Source organism: Perna viridis, chromosome 9 (assembly GCF_037379345.1).
Source record: "Perna viridis isolate PV_CMFRI_1.1 ecotype Kerala chromosome 9, ASM3737934v1, whole genome shotgun sequence".
Classification (NCBI taxonomy): domain Eukaryota; kingdom Metazoa; phylum Mollusca; class Bivalvia; order Mytilida; family Mytilidae; genus Perna; species Perna viridis.
In genome coordinates, this window is record NC_142453.1 from 18329427 (window position 1) to 18349984 (window position 20558).

The 20558-nt window shown below is 31.0% G+C and overlaps 2 protein-coding genes across 3 annotated transcripts; one reads left to right on the forward strand and one right to left on the reverse strand.

Annotated features, from left to right (window-relative positions):
• The first annotated feature begins 4365 nt into the window (after positions 1 to 4365).
• Positions 4366 to 8282, forward strand: LOC148607166 (flavin-containing monooxygenase 5-like). Of its 2 annotated transcripts, none has more exons than XM_088545566.1 (6): positions 4366 to 4933; positions 5135 to 5190; positions 5978 to 6165; positions 6489 to 6848; positions 7280 to 7373; positions 7813 to 8282. In XM_088545566.1, the coding sequence occupies exons 1-6, from the start codon at positions 4366 to 4368 to the stop codon at positions 8161 to 8163; spliced, it is 1617 nt and encodes a 538-aa protein (XP_088401692.1). In that variant the 3' UTR covers positions 8164 to 8282. The 2 variants fall into 2 exon arrangements, with proteins under 2 accessions (XP_088401692.1, XP_088401691.1); XM_088545565.1 differs by having other exon boundaries at positions 6489 to 6841; positions 7273 to 7373.
• An 8176-nt stretch (positions 8283 to 16458) lies between these two features.
• LOC148607167 (flavin-containing monooxygenase 5-like) lies at positions 16459 to 20548 on the reverse strand. The gene is made up of 6 exons (XM_088545223.1): positions 19853 to 20548; positions 19329 to 19384; positions 18895 to 19082; positions 17795 to 18147; positions 17163 to 17263; positions 16459 to 16864 (listed from the first exon to the last, which is right to left on the reverse strand). The coding sequence occupies exons 1-6, from the start codon at positions 20421 to 20423 to the stop codon at positions 16511 to 16513; spliced, it is 1623 nt and encodes a 540-aa protein (XP_088401349.1). The 5' UTR covers positions 20424 to 20548; the 3' UTR covers positions 16459 to 16510.
• Between the last annotated feature and the right edge of the window lie 10 nt (positions 20549 to 20558).

Here is a 20558-nt window from a genome sequence, read left to right on the forward strand (position 1 = left end):
TTCATCATTAACGCGAACTAACAAAAGAATGCACAATGAAACTATAGAATTAAAGAACAACAAGACTCTACAAAAAACTGGGAGCTAGTAAAGACCAGGTGCCTGGTAGGGTGGGTGATTTTCAGATCAGGACAATCGATAAAAAAAAGAAAAAAAGCAATAATTGATATAATACAGAAATGTTATTCAAATAGTTTTTAACTTTAGACACAAAAAGCTCACCCTAGATATTTTAATCCAGGTTAACTTTTAATCCAGACAATGCACCCCGCCTGAGCCTCCATGAGTTCAAAAAGATCACTACACTTTGGTATGGAAATTAGATATTGAAAACGTTTTATTTTTTAGGTGGCATATTACTTTTTAAAAAGAAAATATTTTTTAACAATTCAGAATGACCGTGTCTTGACCTTCTTGCTGACATGAAATAATTACCATTTACATGAGCCCTGACCATACATTGCTTTCAACATCCATTTTATACGCTCATTTTAACTTGATGCAAATGACACCGTCCTTGGACAAATGTGTCTACGACTTTGGATGTGGTCACGGGTTAAATAATGTAAAGTCTATGAAAACTGTCACATATTTGCATTATGAAAGCTACAATCTTTCAATATCGTATGATTAAAATGAATTGATATATTATAAAAGTTTGACGTTGTCCACGATTTTCATTCGATAACAAAAAAAATGAATTGATTACCTGCAAATTAAAACAACAAAAATAGAAAATCAAATCAAATCAAATCAAAATAGAAAGGCAATTAAAATTCATCAATTTGCAAACGCACACACATCGGGTGCTTCGGAACATGCCCTGTTCTGTAAGCGACAACGGGTACATTGCCAGAAAAAAAAATTATTTTGCCTAATACATGAAACATGATCATTCAATTGTGCATAGTTTTCCCGACTATTTGAAAAAAATAACATATTACATAAACTATAAGATTATTTATATTTTCAAAAGTGCATATGTAGATAAAAATGGTAAATATGAGTCTTTTGTTTTGGTTGTTGCTGCATTCTATACATAAATTGTAGTTTTAAACATCAATGTAGACATTTACCAGAAAAGCAGAGGACGCTTACCCTACCGGTGCACCTGGTCCATGCTCCCAGGTTTTAGTGGAGTCCGAATTGCTCATTTGCTTTTGTTACTTTGTATGTATGATTTTAGTTACTTTATGTTAGTTGTTGTGTATGTCTGTTTTCCATGTCTGGTCTTTGTCCCTCCTGGATTACATTCTTTTGTTTACCCTATAACCTTGGTTCCCTTGATTACTCTTCCACAACATTTAAGATGTAATCAATTGTGTACTCCAGTGTTTATTCCCTTTCTAAGGAATTCAAATAACTATGCATTTATTACAGCAAAATAAAATTGGAATTTGTTATATAAACTGTATTTTATATCATAAGTTTATCCCTTATAAGTAGTTATTTTATTTTATACCATACGTTTACCACTAATAAGTATAAACTGTATTTTATATCATAAGTTTATCCCTTATAAGTAGTTATTATATTTTATACCATACGTTTACCACTAATAAGTATAAACTGTATTTTATATCATAAGTTTATCCCTTATAAGTAGTTATTATATTTTATACCATACGTTTACCACTAATAAGTATAAACTGTATTTTATATCATACGTTTACCACTAATAAGTATAAACTGCATTTTATATCATAAGTTTATCCCTTATAAGTAGTTATCGTATTTTATATCAAAAGTTAACATTTTATCAGTGGTTAGTTTATTTTATATCATATGTTTACCTTTTTTCAGTGGTTTTCGTATACTTAGTATTACATCAAATACACCTTTCACAATTATATTTTAAAATACGATATGATAAAATATATATCAATATCGTTTTGCATACATACGTAATCTTTGATGATTTATTTTTTTGTTTTTTAATGTACATTTGCACAACTTTTAAACATTTAATCCTTTTTACAACATGTTTGATACATTACATCTGTAACTGAGCCTAACAACTGTGCACTTTTTAGATACATCAAGGGTAATTATATATGGTTACCTAATATTTATGTCAATGTGTTTGTAGGCCACATATCGACATAGTTCTATAAATCTTCCTCAGACAATATAATTGATATTATGTAACATTAATTCTAAGGGCGTTTGGTTTAAAAGAAAAAAAAGAAATGTAAGGAATTTTATCTAACCATACATATCACCAGATGCATTGCATCGTAAAATGAAAAAAAAATGACAAAAGTTTATAAAAAAAGTAAAGTAGTCCCTTGAAAACTGTTACAGAGATTCATGTCTGTTACTTGCAGATTTATTTTCATAGCAAAATTTCGGGTAATTTACTCTTAAATGTTTTATGGTAGTGGTCAAAGCTTCCCTTTTTAATGACAAAAATGTAAACAAATTAGGAAAATATTTTTTTAAAGACTCCCTGCATTTATTAATAAAGGTAAAACATTATTATGTTTGCAGTGGATGAATGTCTTTCATTATCAGCGCAACATGTCCATTCACCTTTTACTAAGCTCTTTACTTTTATAGTGTTCACAAACTAGCAACAAGAAGACATAGAAATATTTTACCTTCCATATTTCTATAGGTGTATATTCATATAGATCAAAATATTTTCTTTGAAGATTTTTAAACCACTGTACCTTGGCGATTTATGAGTCTATCAACAGTAAAAACGTTAACAATGGAATATTTTAAGATTAAAAATGCAGAAGATCAGCTTTCATGCATATTCTTTTTAATTTGCTATTACTTAGAATTTTACCTACCATTTTTTTCTTATTCAAAATAATATTAGAGTAATATCAAAATTAAATTAGGTGTATATATACTACATTCTTCTTTAAAAATTCAATCTTTTCAACAAAAAAAATAAAAATGTTTGTTCATATTAAACCCATAATTGCACATACTCATTTTCTGAAAACACAAACAAACATTACAAACAAACACCTAAGTTCTGAAAAAAATAACAAACAAACAAAAAACAAACAAACACACAAAATACAAAACAAAAACAAACAAAAACAAAAAAACAAAAACAAAAACAAAACAAAAACAAAAAAAAACAAAAAAAACAAAAAAATAGCTTCCAATCGGTCTCAACGGCAAAATGTCTATTCGACACTTTTGTATGATGAAATAAACCCACCTGGTGTATTAATCGCTTATTACATATTTTAGTGTATCAACTGGACAGGTCCACATTACTCTTGGCAATTATCCTTGTAATGCTTAATTTGATAATTTGTCAGTTATGTATGCCGACATACCGATGTCAATGTTTAATTTCAATCTGTCGCTTTTCCTTGGCAACATGTTTACGTACGAACCATTTCTATCGAATACCACTAGCAATAGACTGACTGTCGTTTGAAATACTTCGATGTGGGATCACTTGCATTTCCTGTCATTAGGTTCTTAAACTTAACCCATTTTATGGTTTTCTTGTTATCATTACGCAAAAATCAATTTTCCGCTTGATACTCTGTTAACATTTTGTGAACGGCGATATCAATTAAAATAATTAAAAAAGTACCGAAAAATCCAGAATTAATTGCGTGTTTTAATTAATGCAATTGTGAATAAAAGTAGGAAATTTTATTCTAATAATTTGCTGATTTGAGAACAAGTCAGGCATCCATTGTGCCAAAATAAAAAAAAATGCGAGTTTTAATTTTTCTGAATATAGGTCACTTAGGGTTTTGGCAGTTATAAGAATATACTTTCTGAAATAATTTATTCTAACAAAATTACAAATATTTTTCAATATTGCATTTCTTGTATGAAAGCCAAATTTTGACTAGTGAAAACATGTACCAGTGAACATTTTTGTACATAGCATTAGATAGTAAGTGGTCAATTACTGTAGACCTTTTTCATTAATTTTTAAGGATACAATGGACTGCAACTTAAAACTTGAAATGATTTGTTTACTTTGAAACTTGCAAAACTGAGTAACATTAAATCACACGGATATTCTACAAAAATGTATACAACTTGGCCACATTATATTTTCTATATCTATCACCTATGATTTAAAGCAAAGCTAAAACAACCATTTATTCATCCAAACCTATTTTCTGACTTTAAAAGTTTTAAAAGATTGTTAACAAAATAGGTGAAGTGTATTTAATTTTTCGTCTTATGACATGATATTTTTATTGGTCATTTGGTCAGCCAGCTGGTCATATAAAAGGCCAGTGGACCGCAGATTTACGTGACAACTTGATATGCAATTGTAAAGGCTGGTTGATATTTTAATAACTTTATGGCGAGAAAAGATTTTTTCAATTTGGAAGTTTTAACATTTTGATATTTAGTCTTAAATTTAGGATGAAAAAAGTGGCAATTATTGGAGCTGGTTGTAGTGGCCTCACTGCAATTAAAAGCTGCCTGGATGAGGGTATAGAGCCGGTATGTTTTGAACGTGAAGACGATATTGGAGGACTCTGGAACTACACAGATATTGCCAAACATGGAAAGGGAAGTGTGTACAAATCTTGCGTCATTAATACCAGCAAGGAAATGATGGCGTTTAGTGATTTTCCTCCACCAAGAGACTTTCCCACATTTCTACCACATAAGTATGTTCTGAAGTACTTCAGACTATATGCAGACAATTTTGGACTTTTGAAACATATAAGCTTTAATACATCTGTTGAAAGTGTACAGCCGAACTCCGATTACGACGCAACAGGAAAATGGAATGTATCTACAAAATGTATGAAATCCGGACAGACTGTCTCACGAGTTTTTGATGGTGTTCTTATTTGCACGGGTCACCATACTTATCCATATAAACCAGTTTTTGATGGTGAAGAAACTTTTAAAGGGATCAAAATGCATTCTCATGGTTATAGGACTTCAAATGAATTTACTGACAAAAAGATTTTGGTCGTAGGTAAGCAATTTGTATGATTCCTGAATAAATCAAAATTTCATACGATATAAAAGTATGTAAAACCTTTGCGTCATTACGTGCATAGAAACTCACACAAAGCGTTAAGCACTTATTTTTTTACAATTATATAAATGCATAGTATTTCAGTAGGGTCTCGTTAGTTTATATACTCTATAAACATATGAACATATGTAATTGTAGGGATTGGCAATTCAGCTGTCGACGTTGCAGTAGACCTCAGTAACACAGCTTCTGAGGTAAATGAGGCTTAAATGAAAGTTTGTGTATGAATTGGGCAAAATGGGAAAACCAAAAACACGTAGGTCAAAAACGCACCGATCTGACAATTTAATTTCACTCAAGGATGCTTTCTCAAATTTAAAAGAACATTATTTGAATTCAACATCACTCGATCTGCCCAGACAATTTTCAACAAAATGAGATATCTACCCTTTTAATGTTCATTTTCAGAGCATTTTAATGAAATTATTACTCAAATTTGTCAAATTAAACTTTCAAAATGGTGGATTTTTCATACCATTTTTCATCCACTGCCTGTTTCTGACGGAGATTAACACTTAATATATAAGGTTAGGCAGCTTTATTTATTTATCCAAAATAAACCGTTGGATATTGACACTGAAAAGATAAAACATAAAATTATTAGGCTTTTCTTCACACTTTTCAGTTGCAAACACAATAATATAACAAAAAACAAAACAAAACGACAAAACACGAAACTTACAAATTACATATAGGAAACACAAGATCGTGGATTCTTGAATTCGTGGTTTTGAGGGTCTCAGTATACACAATAAAGGAAATTTCCTTTTCGTTGGAAACCAAATTTTGATTTGGCCTACCAACAAAAACCTCGAAAACTGGTACCCCACGAATAACAGTACTTTCATAGTATATTAATAATAGCGCTATCCAGAATTTCGGGTAACAAAAAACTTATAGTAACTTAAAGTAATCAAAACTTTTGTTTTCAGTCAAACAAAATGGACTTTTTAATCCAATGTCTGATTTATCATGTTTAAGGTTTTCCTTAGCACACGACGTGGAGCTTGGATTATTGGTAGGAAGGGTTTCTGGGGATATCCAGCAGATGCAGTTGCTAATTGTCGTCTGTTATTCATGCTGCCGAGGCATGTGCTTCAATGGTCAGTGGAGAAAATGGCGAATTTTAATTTCGATCATCATTCATATGGCGTAAAACCAAAACACAGGTACTGTCTCGTCATGAATCAATGTTATATTTAAAGAAAACTGTCCAACTTTGCAAACATGGTATCCATCTAGTGGAACTCTTTTTGATTGGAATTGCGATAAATAATTTAAAGATAATAATAAATACCCAATAAAGTAATAATAACTATAGGACATCAGAAGATGACTGTTATCCTTATAAAATATTGATTTTTATTATGAATTTATGGTTGTAAATTTACGATTTCGATTGTAACAGAGAACGCATTTGCCCATTCAAAAATTTAAGAAAAAAAACATATGTATACAGATTTCAAACATATATGAAATGAATATATTGTAGATCGCTTGAAGCACATCCTACGATAAACGACGACTTACCAATAAAACTTATGACGGGGAAGGTCAAAGTTAAGCCAGACGTGCATAACTTCGACAATGAGGGCGTTGTTTTTCAAGATGGTAGTTATGAGAAAATTGATGCTGTTCTATTTGCAACTGGTTACTCATACCACATCAAGTTCTTGGATGAGTCTGTTCTCAAAATAGACAAGAACCGGACTTCCTTGTACAAGTACATGTATCCTCCAAACCTTTCACACCCTACTCTAGCAGTGATTGGACTCGTCCAAGCAATAGGAGCCGTGATGCCCATTTCAGAAATTCAGTGCCGATGGTTTACTCGTGTTCTTAAAGGTATAACGCGTATTTAAATAACAGTAAATTCAGAATATTGTGACGTTTTAATCATAGTGAGAAATCCGCATAAGTGAAATTCAAAATACTTAATATTCACATTATGAATGTCATCCATTTTGATTTGTGTCTGAGTAAATTGACTTTAAAAAAAGTCACATATTTTGTCACATATTTTGTAAATATTGCATTTTTTTTACTTTTTATCTTATACACTGGTTGTACTACATTTGCGATCTAATTTCAAATAAAAATAGCTCCTGTTATATTGAGGCAAAACATTGTTGTCATTATTAGAAACATTCATTTTCTTATTTCTAAGTGGTCATTTTAAAGCAATAATCTTACACTGAAAGTGACCTTGATGAATGATAAAAAATGTAAGCAATATGTAAATAACATCTGATCAGTTGTGTCATTTCTAATTATAGGAAAAAGTCACTTACCCTCTGTACCAGAGATGATGTCCGACATCCAGGCAAAATATGATCACAATACTATGTATGTCAAATCACAAAGGCATACTTTACAGGTAACAAATTTTAAAGCGGTAGACCTAGGGTAAAGGACACTACTCTCACAAATCACTGGAACGTTTGTATTCTGCATTTTACGCCAATCTCATGTAAGCTTCCAAAGTAACTTGGATTGATTTCATTCTGTTTTTGCTTAAGATTTTGCTTATAATTTTGCGATTTGCTTATAAAGAGTTACTGTAAATTAAGAAATCTTTTCAATTCTATTATATTATTTTGCAATATCCTAACCGAAATTTCCTCTTTTTAAAGCTTTATGCAGTAGATAGGTAAAACTGTATTTCATCTCTATAAAGTACTTTAATTGAGTATAAAAATGTAATTTAAATCTTTAATATTTTATTTTATAAGTTGTGATGCAAAGATATGCATTTCTTTACGATTTAATCTTAAGAAATTGACATCAATTTAATGATTATGCTTTTTACTTTTTAGACATTTTGGATCGACTATATGGATGAGATTGCCGAGAAGATAGGTTGTCGACCGAATCTCAAACGAATGTTTCTTGACGACCCAAAGTTGGCAATACATTGTCTCTGTGGTCCATGTTTTCCTTCTCAATACCGATTGGAAGGTCCAGGAAAATGGAATGGAGCAAGAGCTTCTATCCTAAGTGGCATGCAAAGGTCCCTTGATTCACTTAGATCTAAAATCCACCCACAGAACTCTAAACTAACCGAACGTGCTCAAAATGAAACATTTGTCGCTGTTCCCAAATGGCTTACTTCTTACTTTATCTTATGTTTTGTTTTCCTAGCTTTGCTTTGTATGTGTGTTTTGTAAAAGCAAACTTGAGATGAAGATAAAACCAAAAAAAAAAAAAAAAAAGGAAATGATTTGTCTTAAGATCTTAAGATCCCAATTATATACTGTGATTTTTTTGGTATGTGATTCAAAGTAGCCAACTGTGCCATTTGTGTTTGATATCTGATTATTTTTCTCTGAAAGAGACTAAAACTAAATAAGTTAAATATGTAGTTTCCTCATTCTTGTGCCATCTGTAAAAATCCATTGTTCGCATGTTATATGTGTTGTTATCTAATATTAATAAATATAAAAAAAAAAAATATTAGTTGTTAAAGGCTATAGAAATGTAAAAAAATGAAAAGGCACCTAAAGAAAAAAATGACAACAATGAAATGACAAACACAAATACAAATTACATTGGGAAGAATAAAAACAAATTATTCTTAAAGAAAAAAGTGTACACACTTAAGAAATTACATTTTATAAGTATCAACACTACAACAAAAGAGTAAGCATATTTCAGTAAATAATTTTGAAAATGTGCAAAATGAAGAAACAAATGAAATTCATCAAGTTTAAATAAATAAATAAATAATAACAATAAATATATACACAATAATAGATAATAAAAACATTAACCAAATAATGATAAAAGATAAAATAAAACAATTAAATAACGCATATTTAATAAAAAAAAAAGAAAAAAAAGGAAGACAATTGACGGACCAGTGATGCAGTTAAAAAATTCATTATGAGGGATCATGAAACTGCCTTTATATTTGTGGACTTATGCCTGGAACTCAATAACCCCTTTAGAGGGAAAGACGTGACTACGAGAGAATGGCAGAAGAGACGATTTTATTTCCCTATCGTTAATTTTACATTTCTAGATGGTGATATTACTGATGCAACCTTCTAAGGTATTTACACTTTACAACTGGTCCGTTTTGCTCGAATTTGTAATACAAATATTAGGTTTTAATGAACGCAATAGATTCCTCACAGAAAAGCTTTAACTCTAGGGGCACTGATTTCGGCAACTAATTATTCATGACGAAATCGACCTAATTTACAGAAAAAAATTAAAAAAATAATAATAACAATAAGCATAAAAAACAACGAAAACCACTGTTAGCGGTCAAACTTCCCCCACCATTGGCTGGAAAATACAACAATAAAACTAACTGTAAAAACTTGCCGATTTTGGATTTAACAATTGAGATCGAAACAGAGTACAAACTCAGCCACGATAAGTGAAAGTTAATACATTATTTTGACAAGATAAACAATAAAATATAGCAGTTTCACATGCTATAATTGAATATCAAGACACTCAATATTCTGTTTAAGTAGCACTCCACATACGAATCATGCAAAATGTGATTCATGGTCGGAAAACCTGCATATTTTTATTTTTGATATTTTGTTTAAAATGTAATAGTTAACAGAAAGTAACATGTGGTTTTTCATACAACCCATATTCTTAACTTAATTCATTTGTACATGTAAATAAATTTTGTGTTATACGTTACTACGCTAGTTGTGTTTTTTCCCCTTTTTTTCTTTATTTCTTAAACAAATATAAGTAAAAGAAAATAAAGCCTTATTTGCAACCCCTTTCGAAAAAGGTCATTGTAACATTGGCAAGATATCAAATCCCATTTATTTATTCTTCACCGAATAGTTGTTACAATGGCCACATAAATATTTTTATAGTCTTATTTAAAGACATGACATTTTATATTAATTTAATAATTCAGTCTGTGACTACAGTAAACTTACGGGAGCTCTATCAACTCGGTATCCGAGAAATAAGCGTACGCCTTTATGTTACAAGTTGCAAGTATGCCGAGAGTGCATGAATTCGATATGATCGAAAGTTTAAATTAAAGTAGCAGATTGAAAAGTCATAATTTGCAGAAAAATCGGTACCTTAAACAATTTAAATTTGTTAATTCTGTTATGTAGGATTTAATGATAAGCAAAAATAAATTAATTTGAGATAAATACTGTACTCTGATTGACAAAACAAAAGAATACAAAAACAAAACAGAGAAAAATATTAAACGCAAAATCACATGTAAGTGATTTTAAGAAGTACTTTGTATGCTTTTACAAAGTAGTTGCGTTGTCGAACTCAGTCATGAAGGTATGTTGAAATATCTTACTACATGTACTAAAGCTAACGTACAAGAGGAAGACACTAACTGGCAGCAAGTTATTGTATTGCGATAGTTCTTTTCTATAAATGTAACATATCATCTGTGTTCCAGTACCTGATTTACTCGCAGGAGTTCTTTGAGACAGCTCGAACAAAAAAAAGAACGATTGTTATGTCGTGAGATGAATTTTCAATTTGCGAAACGTTAGGTATACATTCTCAATATACATGGTACAAATGTTACATGTATGTAAGAAGATGTAAATTGAACTGAACACAAACGTACATTCTGCGCAGTAGTCGTACTCATGCCCTTGGAAGTATGACATTAATGGACTGAATTTAGGCCAGTTCACTGACCAAAATCATAGACTAGACAATACAAGGACACGTATGTATTTCTTGGTCACTCAGGGCTATTGTACAGCAGCCAAATTAAATACAGATGACACTTTAAGAGGACTGGACAAGTCAAAATGTATGATGACACGCATTAAACAAACCGAGATAATTCTTATCTCCTTTAAAACAACACGTAGACTTTGCTCTACTTTTGTATACCGTCTCAACTATTTGCGGTCAGTTGTAAAACTTTAGATACTTTAAGGCCATTAAAATTATTTAAGAACACGTCAAACGAGAAATATATACAATCTGTTTTTTGTTTTGTTTTGTTTTCAGGTAATATATGATATTACCCATAGCCAAATGTTATGAAATATTCTCGTTTTCCAACGAAAGCACTAAAACCCATTGTTCTTAAATTACAAAGGATACAAATTTCTAAAACATAAATCTATGATAATTTATTTCATTAAATGTCAGTTTTTGTAAAAATCAGGCAAAATGGGAAAAGTCAGAAACATGCATGTCAAAACACCACCAATTTGATTATATAATTTCACTTGATTATGATTTCTGTATTTGAAAAAAACGTTATTTGATCTCTACATCATTGGTTTTGCTCAGAATTTTTCGATAGAATGTTAGATTAATTATGGGTTTGACACAGTTATCTGCCCTTGAAGTGATCATTTTTCTGTGCATTACGATTAAATTATAACTCAGTTTACTAACTTGAAATGGAATATCATTTTTTCTTGACTATAATGGTGCAAATAGTCAAATTACACTTTCAAAATGTTCGGTTTTTTTATACCATGTTTACCCACAGCCTGATTTTTGCAGACACTGATACATAATATGTTACATTTAAGCTTTTTTGTGTTTTTGCATACGAAGTCGGTTTATCGGTATATGTGGAATAGTAATTCGTATTTTTCCCCATTTCTCGCAAGGCAACACGATTAAAAACCGCCAATTTGTTATTTCGTCACTATCTAATTGGATATCTACTAGAAATTCTTGAGGCGAATCGCAGATTAAAAATAGTTTATACACTGATCATTGAATGTATGTCAGATTCTGATGTCGTCTAAATATTTTGCCATGTTAGTACATTAGAAATGCCCGTAGACGTGATTATAGCCAATTAAGGTGACATGTAGGTATGTGATGATGACAGGTCAGGTCCACCTGACATAAAATGATATCAAGGGTGTATAACAGATGAACCATGGTGTCCATGTTTTATCTTCCTTTTATTCGAATAATATTCGAAGTATTAAGATCAGTCTAAAACATGTAAAACTGTTAATGTATTTTCGCGGTGTACTAATTTTCATGTATATTTTTTATATACACTATGAAGAGATAATTGATATTAAATATCGCTTAAATCTATACACGTAAATATGTTCTTAAAAATATCAAACTGAAATTAACAACTTCTAAAAAAAATATAGTTTTAACTCATAAGTGAACGGTAAAATTCATTGTTAAAATATATGAATATTGTAAATATTGTAAAAAATCAATATACTTTCATAGCAAATATTGTGAAAGAGAAACTAATATGGACTAATAAACAAAGAGTAATCAAGGGAACCAAGATTATAGCGGAAATCAAAAGAATGTAATCCAGGGACAAAGACAAGACATGGAGAACACAACAAAGAACATAACGTAACCAAAATAATACATACAAAGTAACAAAAGTAAATGAGCACCCCAGTCTTCTCGAAAACTGGGAGCATGGATCAGGTGCATCGGTAAGCGCAAATAAAATATGCAATTAAACCTGTGAAAACAGAACACAGAATAATTCGAAAATCTGTCTAAACCAAAATCAATTTTAAAGTTCAATTATAATGATTTCTAAGCTTGGTAAGCCAATACACCTACCTAAGCCAAAACCTATTTAAACCAATACACCTATCTTAACCAAAACACCTATCTAAACCAAAACACCTACCTAAACCAACACCTATCTAAACCAAAACATCTATCTTAACCAAAACACTTATTTAAACAAAAATACCTACCTAAACCAAGACATCTACCTAAACCAAAACACCTTTCTAAAACAAAACCTATCTAAACGAAGACATCCACCTAAACCAAAACCTACCTAAAAGCACTTACCTAAACCAAAACACCTATCTAAACCAAAATACCTTTCTAAACCAAAACCCTTTTTTTCACTAAACAGAGTTCGGTTTAGACAGGTTTTATTACATATCGGAATTTTAGAAAAGATAACATTATTATGTACACACTTAATGGACAAACCTAGTTTATAGATGTCAAAATCGACATTAATACTAATATGAATAATGGAAATATTGACTTAGCCCGTATGTACGGGTCACGATTTAAAGTAGTCATCTTAGATCCATTAAATGAAGCAAATAAAAAGAAAAGCTTTAAACAAAAAAATACAACTCCTTCGACTAAACTATTATTAAAGTTTCAGTCTTTAGTGATTATCTTGATTTTTCCATTGCTTTCATTTGAAAGGTTTCTGTATCCCATTACCCTATGGATAAGTTTGTCTTACACGAGAATATATAATGTACATAGTAAGCGATTTGTTCTTCTTTATTTTAGTTCTTTTCTTGTTTTTTGCACTTTACTGTTCAATTTTTATTTGCGTATCTTCGTCTTGTTACAGTGTTATACTGTCAGAGTGACATTAAATATTGAAAGATATTTAATTTATTTGTAAAAGATGTATATTATGTATATAATTTCATTTTTAACTGTATTTTTTCATATACAGTTATGCATTCAATTCATGGTTAGCACGGTGCAATTTGTCTTAACCAGACCCTGAATAATTTGTTGACACTTGTTGAAGTTCCTTGGTATCATTTCAAAGCTTTTTTACAACATGGGTAAATCGAACACTTGCTTAATCATATTCCGTAGTAAAAAAATAATGGGTTCGGTTTATACAGGTTTCTTTGTACATGCTCATACACAAATTGTCTTATGCCGCATGCAGTATTGATTTGTGTGTTGTTTTTCAGGTCTACGGTATGTTCATGTAAAATAAAATGAGAAACAGAACGAATAAAAAAACAAGAACAGCAACCAATAATTTCTTACCAATACACTGACGATTGTTATTTACTACCACGGGACTAGAATACATCTACTTGTCTAACTCATCTTCCCGTTAAACAGATATGATACATCTTTAACATCATTTTATGAAATAATGTACCTCTTTTTGAAAAGATTTAAACTATTGAAATACGTAAGATCCCAATCACTTCATCACAAATGTAAAAAAAAAATATGATATACATTCAGGGTACAGCGTTTCCATGTATTCATGAATGTATTTCATTAATGTGACAATCTTTAAATGTTTTCAACTCATTCGTTTTTTGAAAATTAGTCAAATTTAGTGGTGCGTGGTCAATGCGTGATTCGTTTGCTCCATCTTTAACCTCTTAAATGTTAAATGAGAAATCCAATGTTTTTCTGAGGAACGTAGGACAGTGGCACTGCCTGTTAATTGATGGTATGCTAATTCTACAGTCGCAGCATTCATAAGCAACTCAAGGGATTGCAGCATAAAGGTCTGTGTCTTTTCCTTGTCATAGTTAGTTGCCTTCATAGCTCCAACCATTAGCCCGCCATGGTACGATCCAGATTTGTCATAGAGACCATTTTGCTACGCTTGTGTGGTATTCTCTTTCATAATTGTAAGTAAATACACTCTTTGCAGCGTCGAATTTCGTCGACGGAAATTTGTATAGATTTTCAAATACTTTATATAAAAGTTTAATTCTTCTCTCAATGTCATTATAAAATATTGGAAGAAGCCCTAAATCGATCGAACTTGTGATATGCGAACTCACTTTCCGTGGAATCACAGGTGGTCCCAATTCATTCATAGATGTGCTTAAGACGGAGAGCATCAGCAGAATGTCCATTACTCTCCAGGAGATGTAAGAACGGTCCAATAATTCTGAAGTATGGTTCTACTATTTAAGAGAGTGTGTCGCCAAATTTCCTTTTGGTGATTGATACTGCACGATTTCTAAATAATGTCAGGCCATTGTTGATATTTAAAACCGCACATCTTTTTTTCTTTGCTTCCCCAGCGCTTACATTTAACGTAAGTGTTACGAGAATACTAATGCAAATATGAATGCTTATAATCTGAAATAAGACGAAAAAGTTGTTTTAGAAACAATCCAAGAAATACGAACAAAAGGAAAAACAGATACAAAAGACGTATGCATGTAAATTAAAATGAAACTCCAACATATTCGATAAGGGTAATTATGTGACACAAAATATTTTGTTCTTTGTCGGTTTTATATTTTTACGTTCTTGATCTTATTTTATGTCACATAATTCCTTTTTGGATATGTTGGAGTTTCATTTCAATTAACATTGAAATTACCGCTCCATATCAGGATTGTAGTGTTTAATTTCATTTTTCAGTTTATTCTTTTTTTTTCAAGTGCGTTTACTTTATCTTCCTTTATGATACGGGATTTCTATATATTGATAGTGCCTAATATAAAAAAAAAACTGATAATTGATCGGCGATAGTAAAAATAGAAAACCCATATAACAAATGGCAATATTAAGGCAAAAATCGGCGTTCATGTACAAACATATATTAATCTTGCCCAGAAGTAAATGCCCTGGATGGTTTGTAAGGTGTAGAAAACAACGACATCTGCGAAATGCAGGGAACACGTGGTTTGAATCTTGTAACAATATAACTTTTCTTTCAACAATTAACTTATACTTGTATCGTTCCTATCTCTCGATATATATGTCTGTAAAATGTTTTGTCTTTAAAATGTTATAAATGGTATTTGCGTTGTTCTTATATAAATGTACATGCAAATGTGGTGGACCACCACATATATGAAATTGAGGCATGTATTTCATATTTGAATCGCAGATTTATACTAAAACATGTGAAAACAATCTGGTTTTGAGTCTTGATTTTTCTGTCAAACTGTTTTCTCTAATTAATGAGTTTCCTTTGTCTTACAGCCGATACACATTTGTTTGTACGTGTGAATACTATTTTGATGAAGTGAAATGTTATTGTTTTCCTCTTTCATATTGTATTACAAGGATAGAATTTTACTTTGGTTCAAAATCCATACCGTTTATGAATTGACCTTTGACCTCCTTTCAATCTGAAAAGTATTAGGAATCCTGTATTGATTAGTAACAAGAAATCGAAATTCGATTCACAAACTGTTTTACTGAATAAATTTTTTTCGTCAATTATATCAACTTCATCCTTACTACAAACATGGTTTTGTAATTGTATCAAATTTTATGACTTTATAAATAAAGAGGGCTACTAGGCACGAAATGTCAGAACATCCAAGAATATGTGGTATCTAGGTCACTCTGCTAGCATAACAATGGACAAACCGTAGCCCAAAAGAACAACTATACGGTACCAAACTGTTTTTACCATTTCAATGACAAATTGACAACATGATGTAATGTATGTCTTTCTTCCTCACATTCATATTACTAATAATGAGGATTTCTTATGTCACTTGATGATGTTGACTTTTTTGTTACAAAATTGAAAGTACAAAATTCTGAATTTTTGTATTTAAGAAAGTATTTCTTTGTAGTATTTTTCAAGTAAATGAACTGAATTTGACATCATATATACAGTTGACAATAGCGTTTTAAATACATTTATTGTAATATTAATCGATACATGAATTTGGCACATTTTATATTTCACACCACATATATGAGAGACAATATGTGTATTGTAAAAATTAAAAAAAAAAAAAAAAAAAAAAAAAAAAAAAATATTAGGCTTTATATGCTCTAAGCGTCCCACTAGTTCAAAGCAGAATTATCGCAACCCATTTACAATATACATGTGCAAAAGAAAACCATGAAGATGATGAACAGAAATAGATATGATGTCATCCATCTTGGTAACGTAATACTAATGTCAGAATGTATGCCTTGGTCCTTTCCAGCATTTTTGGGAAAGATATTTGATGATTTCATCGGTGCTAATGTCCGATCCCATCCACCCAAGAGAGCATCTTTAGCACCTTTCCATGTTCCAGGTCCGTGAATTCTATATTGAGCTGGTAAACACGGTCCTACAAGGCATTGAACGGCTAATTTAGGATCTTCCACAAATAGTTTCCTTAAATTTGGCTTGCATCCAATTTCGGAAGCAATTTCGTCCATATAATCTATCCAGAATGTCTGAAAAATAAAATAATAATTTTTGATATATGTATTTTACTTTTCATTCACGTGTAAGATGAAGGCTCAGCTCAATATAATTCTGTCATATGATTGTGAATAATTTGTTTTAACAGTACTTTAAACGTCAAGCTGGAAATAAGATCAATAACTTCACATTAACAGTAATTGAAATATTACAAGAAATTCACTTGTGTGTATAGTGAAGTGTCTCTCCATCATCCGTTTTACCAGTGCTTTTTAAAATAAAAAAAAAATGTTTAACTTAATTTAACAATGATCAAATATTTCTGCTTACCTGAATGGTGTGTCTTTGGGACTTAACGTATGATTGGTTGTGATTGTGTTTTGTATCGATGTCCTCCATCATCGTAGGTACTGGTGGTAAAGTGTTCAGACCTAAAAATGAACAAAAAACCACATTCAACTTTGAGAAAGGATGCATTTGCAATAAGAAATAGATGATTTTTTTAATCATTTCTTTTTCATGTGCCACCTACTGCCTGGTATTTGCATTGACACCATTTTAAACATATACAGCGAAACCTTTTTTTAACCAAACCCTGCATTTAAAATTTATACAGATTTTCGGTTTACCAGGGTATAAATTGTACTTAAATTGAAATGAAACGATTATTATTGGTATTTGTTTTAGACAGGTTTTTGGAACATTCGGAATTTATATAGGTTTCACTGTTGCATTTTATAGAATACGAATATTTAAATACTATTTTACTAATGAAATGCAATTATCAAAATGAAGAAATGCATTCTTTTATAAGTGCACTTGAAAACTTTAGTAAAATGTTCAATTATTATTATTGTATAACAGAAATATCTTTTTAATGCACATATATGAGCGTATGACACATTGTAATATACTCATTTATTTTTTCTACGTTTATGTACAAATATCACTGAGTTAATTACCTTTTAAAATTCTTGTGTACCACCGACATTGCATTTCAGAGATCGGCATCACAGCTCCAACCGCTTGGACTAGACCAATTACTGCCAATGATGGGTGAGTCAGGTTTGGGGGAAACATATACTTGTAGAGACAGGTTTTGTTCTTCGTTATGTTAATAACAGATTCATCCAGAAATTTGATTTGATACGAATATCCAGTAGCAAAAATAACAGCATCGATATCTTCGGTGCTTCCATCATGGAAGGTTACTCGGGTTTCATCGAAGTTAAATACATCTGGCTTTACTTTTATTTTTCCGGTCATAATTTTTGTTGGTAACTCGTCATTAATGGTAGGATGGGCATCTAGTGGTCTATTAATAGAAAATACCAATTAATGATTTCAATTGTTTAATTTGAGTAATTAACCACATCATAATCGTTGAGGAAGTGAACCACGATTACTTGGTATACAAGTTAAAAAAAAATGTGAAAATGATAACTGATGAAATAAAAGACTCTGACAGAAGAGAATGAGTATTTAAATTATTTATCATATTCTACATGCATCATTTTCATATATGTTTATAGAAGAGGAGTAATACAAATCTACATTTTTCATTTTTAAAAACAAACAACAAACATACAAGCAAACAGTAACATAAAATAAAACAAAAACACAAACACAAACAAAATAAAAAAAAACAAATCAAAACAAAACAAAACCAAAATTAGATATTTGCAATTTCAGAAATTATTTACAGTATGTATTTAATAAATCTTTTTTTTTCATAACTCCGATTTGTCCTCATTTTTATGGTTTTTTGTTAGCAAAGGGAAATAACCATCCATCCCAACAGACTGATCAACTGTCCGATTGGAACAATGGACAATAGTAAAATTTGACTTATTTGAGCAACGGTAAGTACTTTGATACTCTTCAATAATTCCTTTCAAACCATTTAGCTATTTACCAAAGTGAAAATAGTAAAATCTATAAAGAAAAAATGTTTACTGTTTTTCCTTTCCCCTATGGGATAGCTAAACAGGTTGATGTGTGTTGGTGGGTTACGTTTCTTTAAAAATAAAAAACGGCTTGCATTCCGTAAATATGTACCTACTTGTGCTTAGGTTTGATTCCATATGTTTCATGATCAAAGGTAAAATTTGCCATCTTTTCCACTGACCATTGTAGAACATCTTTCGGAAGTTGAAATAAAAGTCTGTTGTTAGCGACAGCATCAGCTGGAAGACCGAAGAATCCTTTGCGACCAACAACCCATGCTCCTCTCCGTGTACTCAAATGTACCTGTAGAAACCAAAGGACATTGTTTTAGGGTTAGACTTTCTGATAGACCCCATCCCAATTCGCTAACCGATGTTTGAAAAAAAAAATAAAACAAAAATAGATAGCAAACAGAAATGAAAAAAAGTGTTCGTTTTGTTTATAATATAGTTAGTATTTTCTAACTGCTGTATTTCTTATATTTTTCCATTTTCTAGATTTGTAATTGTATCAGGAAAATTGAATATTTCAGTTTTAAAAATGGAATACCTGAGATGCAACACTAGTTAAATCCACAGCAATGTCTACGGCAGAATTTCCAAAACCTAAAAATAAATATTCATGTCATATAAAATACAATAAAATACCAAGTGTATACAGTGTATTGAAAATTTATATATGATGTACACATGTTTCAAGGAGTAATCTGTCACCAGCAGCACTAGAATCAGATATACGTATTGCTTTCCTAACGAGTGAAAGTTATCGCAAAAAATCAACTCAAGATATTCCATTTCAACCTCAAAACAAACAAGCCCCGAGTAATTTAGTACTTCAGTAGAATTTTTCAATAAATTTAAAATTTCTTTTTGAAAATTAGTAGTCATTTAACTTTTTTACTTTTAATGCATATGCTTAATAATCTACTGAGGTATCAACAAAAAGTATATTTTACAGAAGAGTCCTCCTTTTTTAAAGACACATGACATTAATGAAACTGGAAACAATATTAAAAACAAACAAGAGGTTAAATATGCTATATATTTTAAAGGATTTCCACAAAAATCACTTACCTACTACAAGAACGTTTTTGTCTGTCAAACTATGTGGAGTTCTGTAGCTGTGAGAATGCATTGTGGTCCCCTTGAAGTTTTCTAAACCATCAAATGTTGGTTGGTACGGATATGTATGGTGGCCGGAACAGACCAAGACGCCGTCGAAGGTTTCAGAGACAGATTGTCGTGTCTTTTGACATGTCGTGGATACAACCCATCGCCCGGTCATACCATAATCATCAGACTGTTGAATGCTTTCCACTGACGTTTGAAAATTGATAAATTTCAATAAACCAAACTTCTCTGCATAAAGCCTAAAGTACTTAAGAACATATTCATGTGGTAAAAAAGTAGGAAACTCTCTCGGTGGCGGAAAATCACTGAACGCCATCATTTCTTTACTGGTATTAATTATACACGATTTGTATACACTTCCCTTCCCAAGTTTTGCAGTGTCAGTGTAGTTCCAAAGTCCTCCAATGTCATCTTCACGTTCAAAACACACAGGTTCTACACCCTCATCCAGACAACATTTAATAGCTGTAAGCCCACTGCAACCAGCTCCTATTATAGCTACCCTTTTAGTCATGATTCTAGTTATATTGTCTAACTATCCAATATTACTGTTCAATGATACAATACCATAACCTGGTACTGGTAATACTTAGAACAGGGGTGTAGAAACGTCAAAACTAACCGGCTTTTATACTTTCCATTGACCATT

Coding starts and splice junctions, on each gene's coding strand:
- LOC148607166 (XM_088545566.1), top strand. CDS start 4,366: ATGAAAAAAGTGGCAATTATTGGAGCTGGTTGTAGTGGCCTCACTGCA. Junction 4,934..5,134: donor CAAAAAGATTTTGGTCGTAG/GTAAGCAATTTG, acceptor ATGTAATTGTAG/GGATTGGCAATTCAGCTGTC. Junction 7,374..7,812: donor CACAAAGGCATACTTTACAG/GTAACAAATTTT, acceptor TTTACTTTTTAG/ACATTTTGGATCGACTATAT.
- LOC148607167 (XM_088545223.1), bottom strand. CDS start 20,423: ATGACTAAAAGGGTAGCTATAATAGGAGCTGGTTGCAGTGGGCTTACA. Junction 19,385..19,852: donor CAAAAACGTTCTTGTAGTAG/GTAAGTGATTTT, acceptor ATTTATTTTTAG/GTTTTGGAAATTCTGCCGTA. Junction 18,148..18,894: donor GGAATCAAACCTAAGCACAA/GTAGGTACATAT, acceptor TTCTATTAATAG/ACCACTAGATGCCCATCCTA.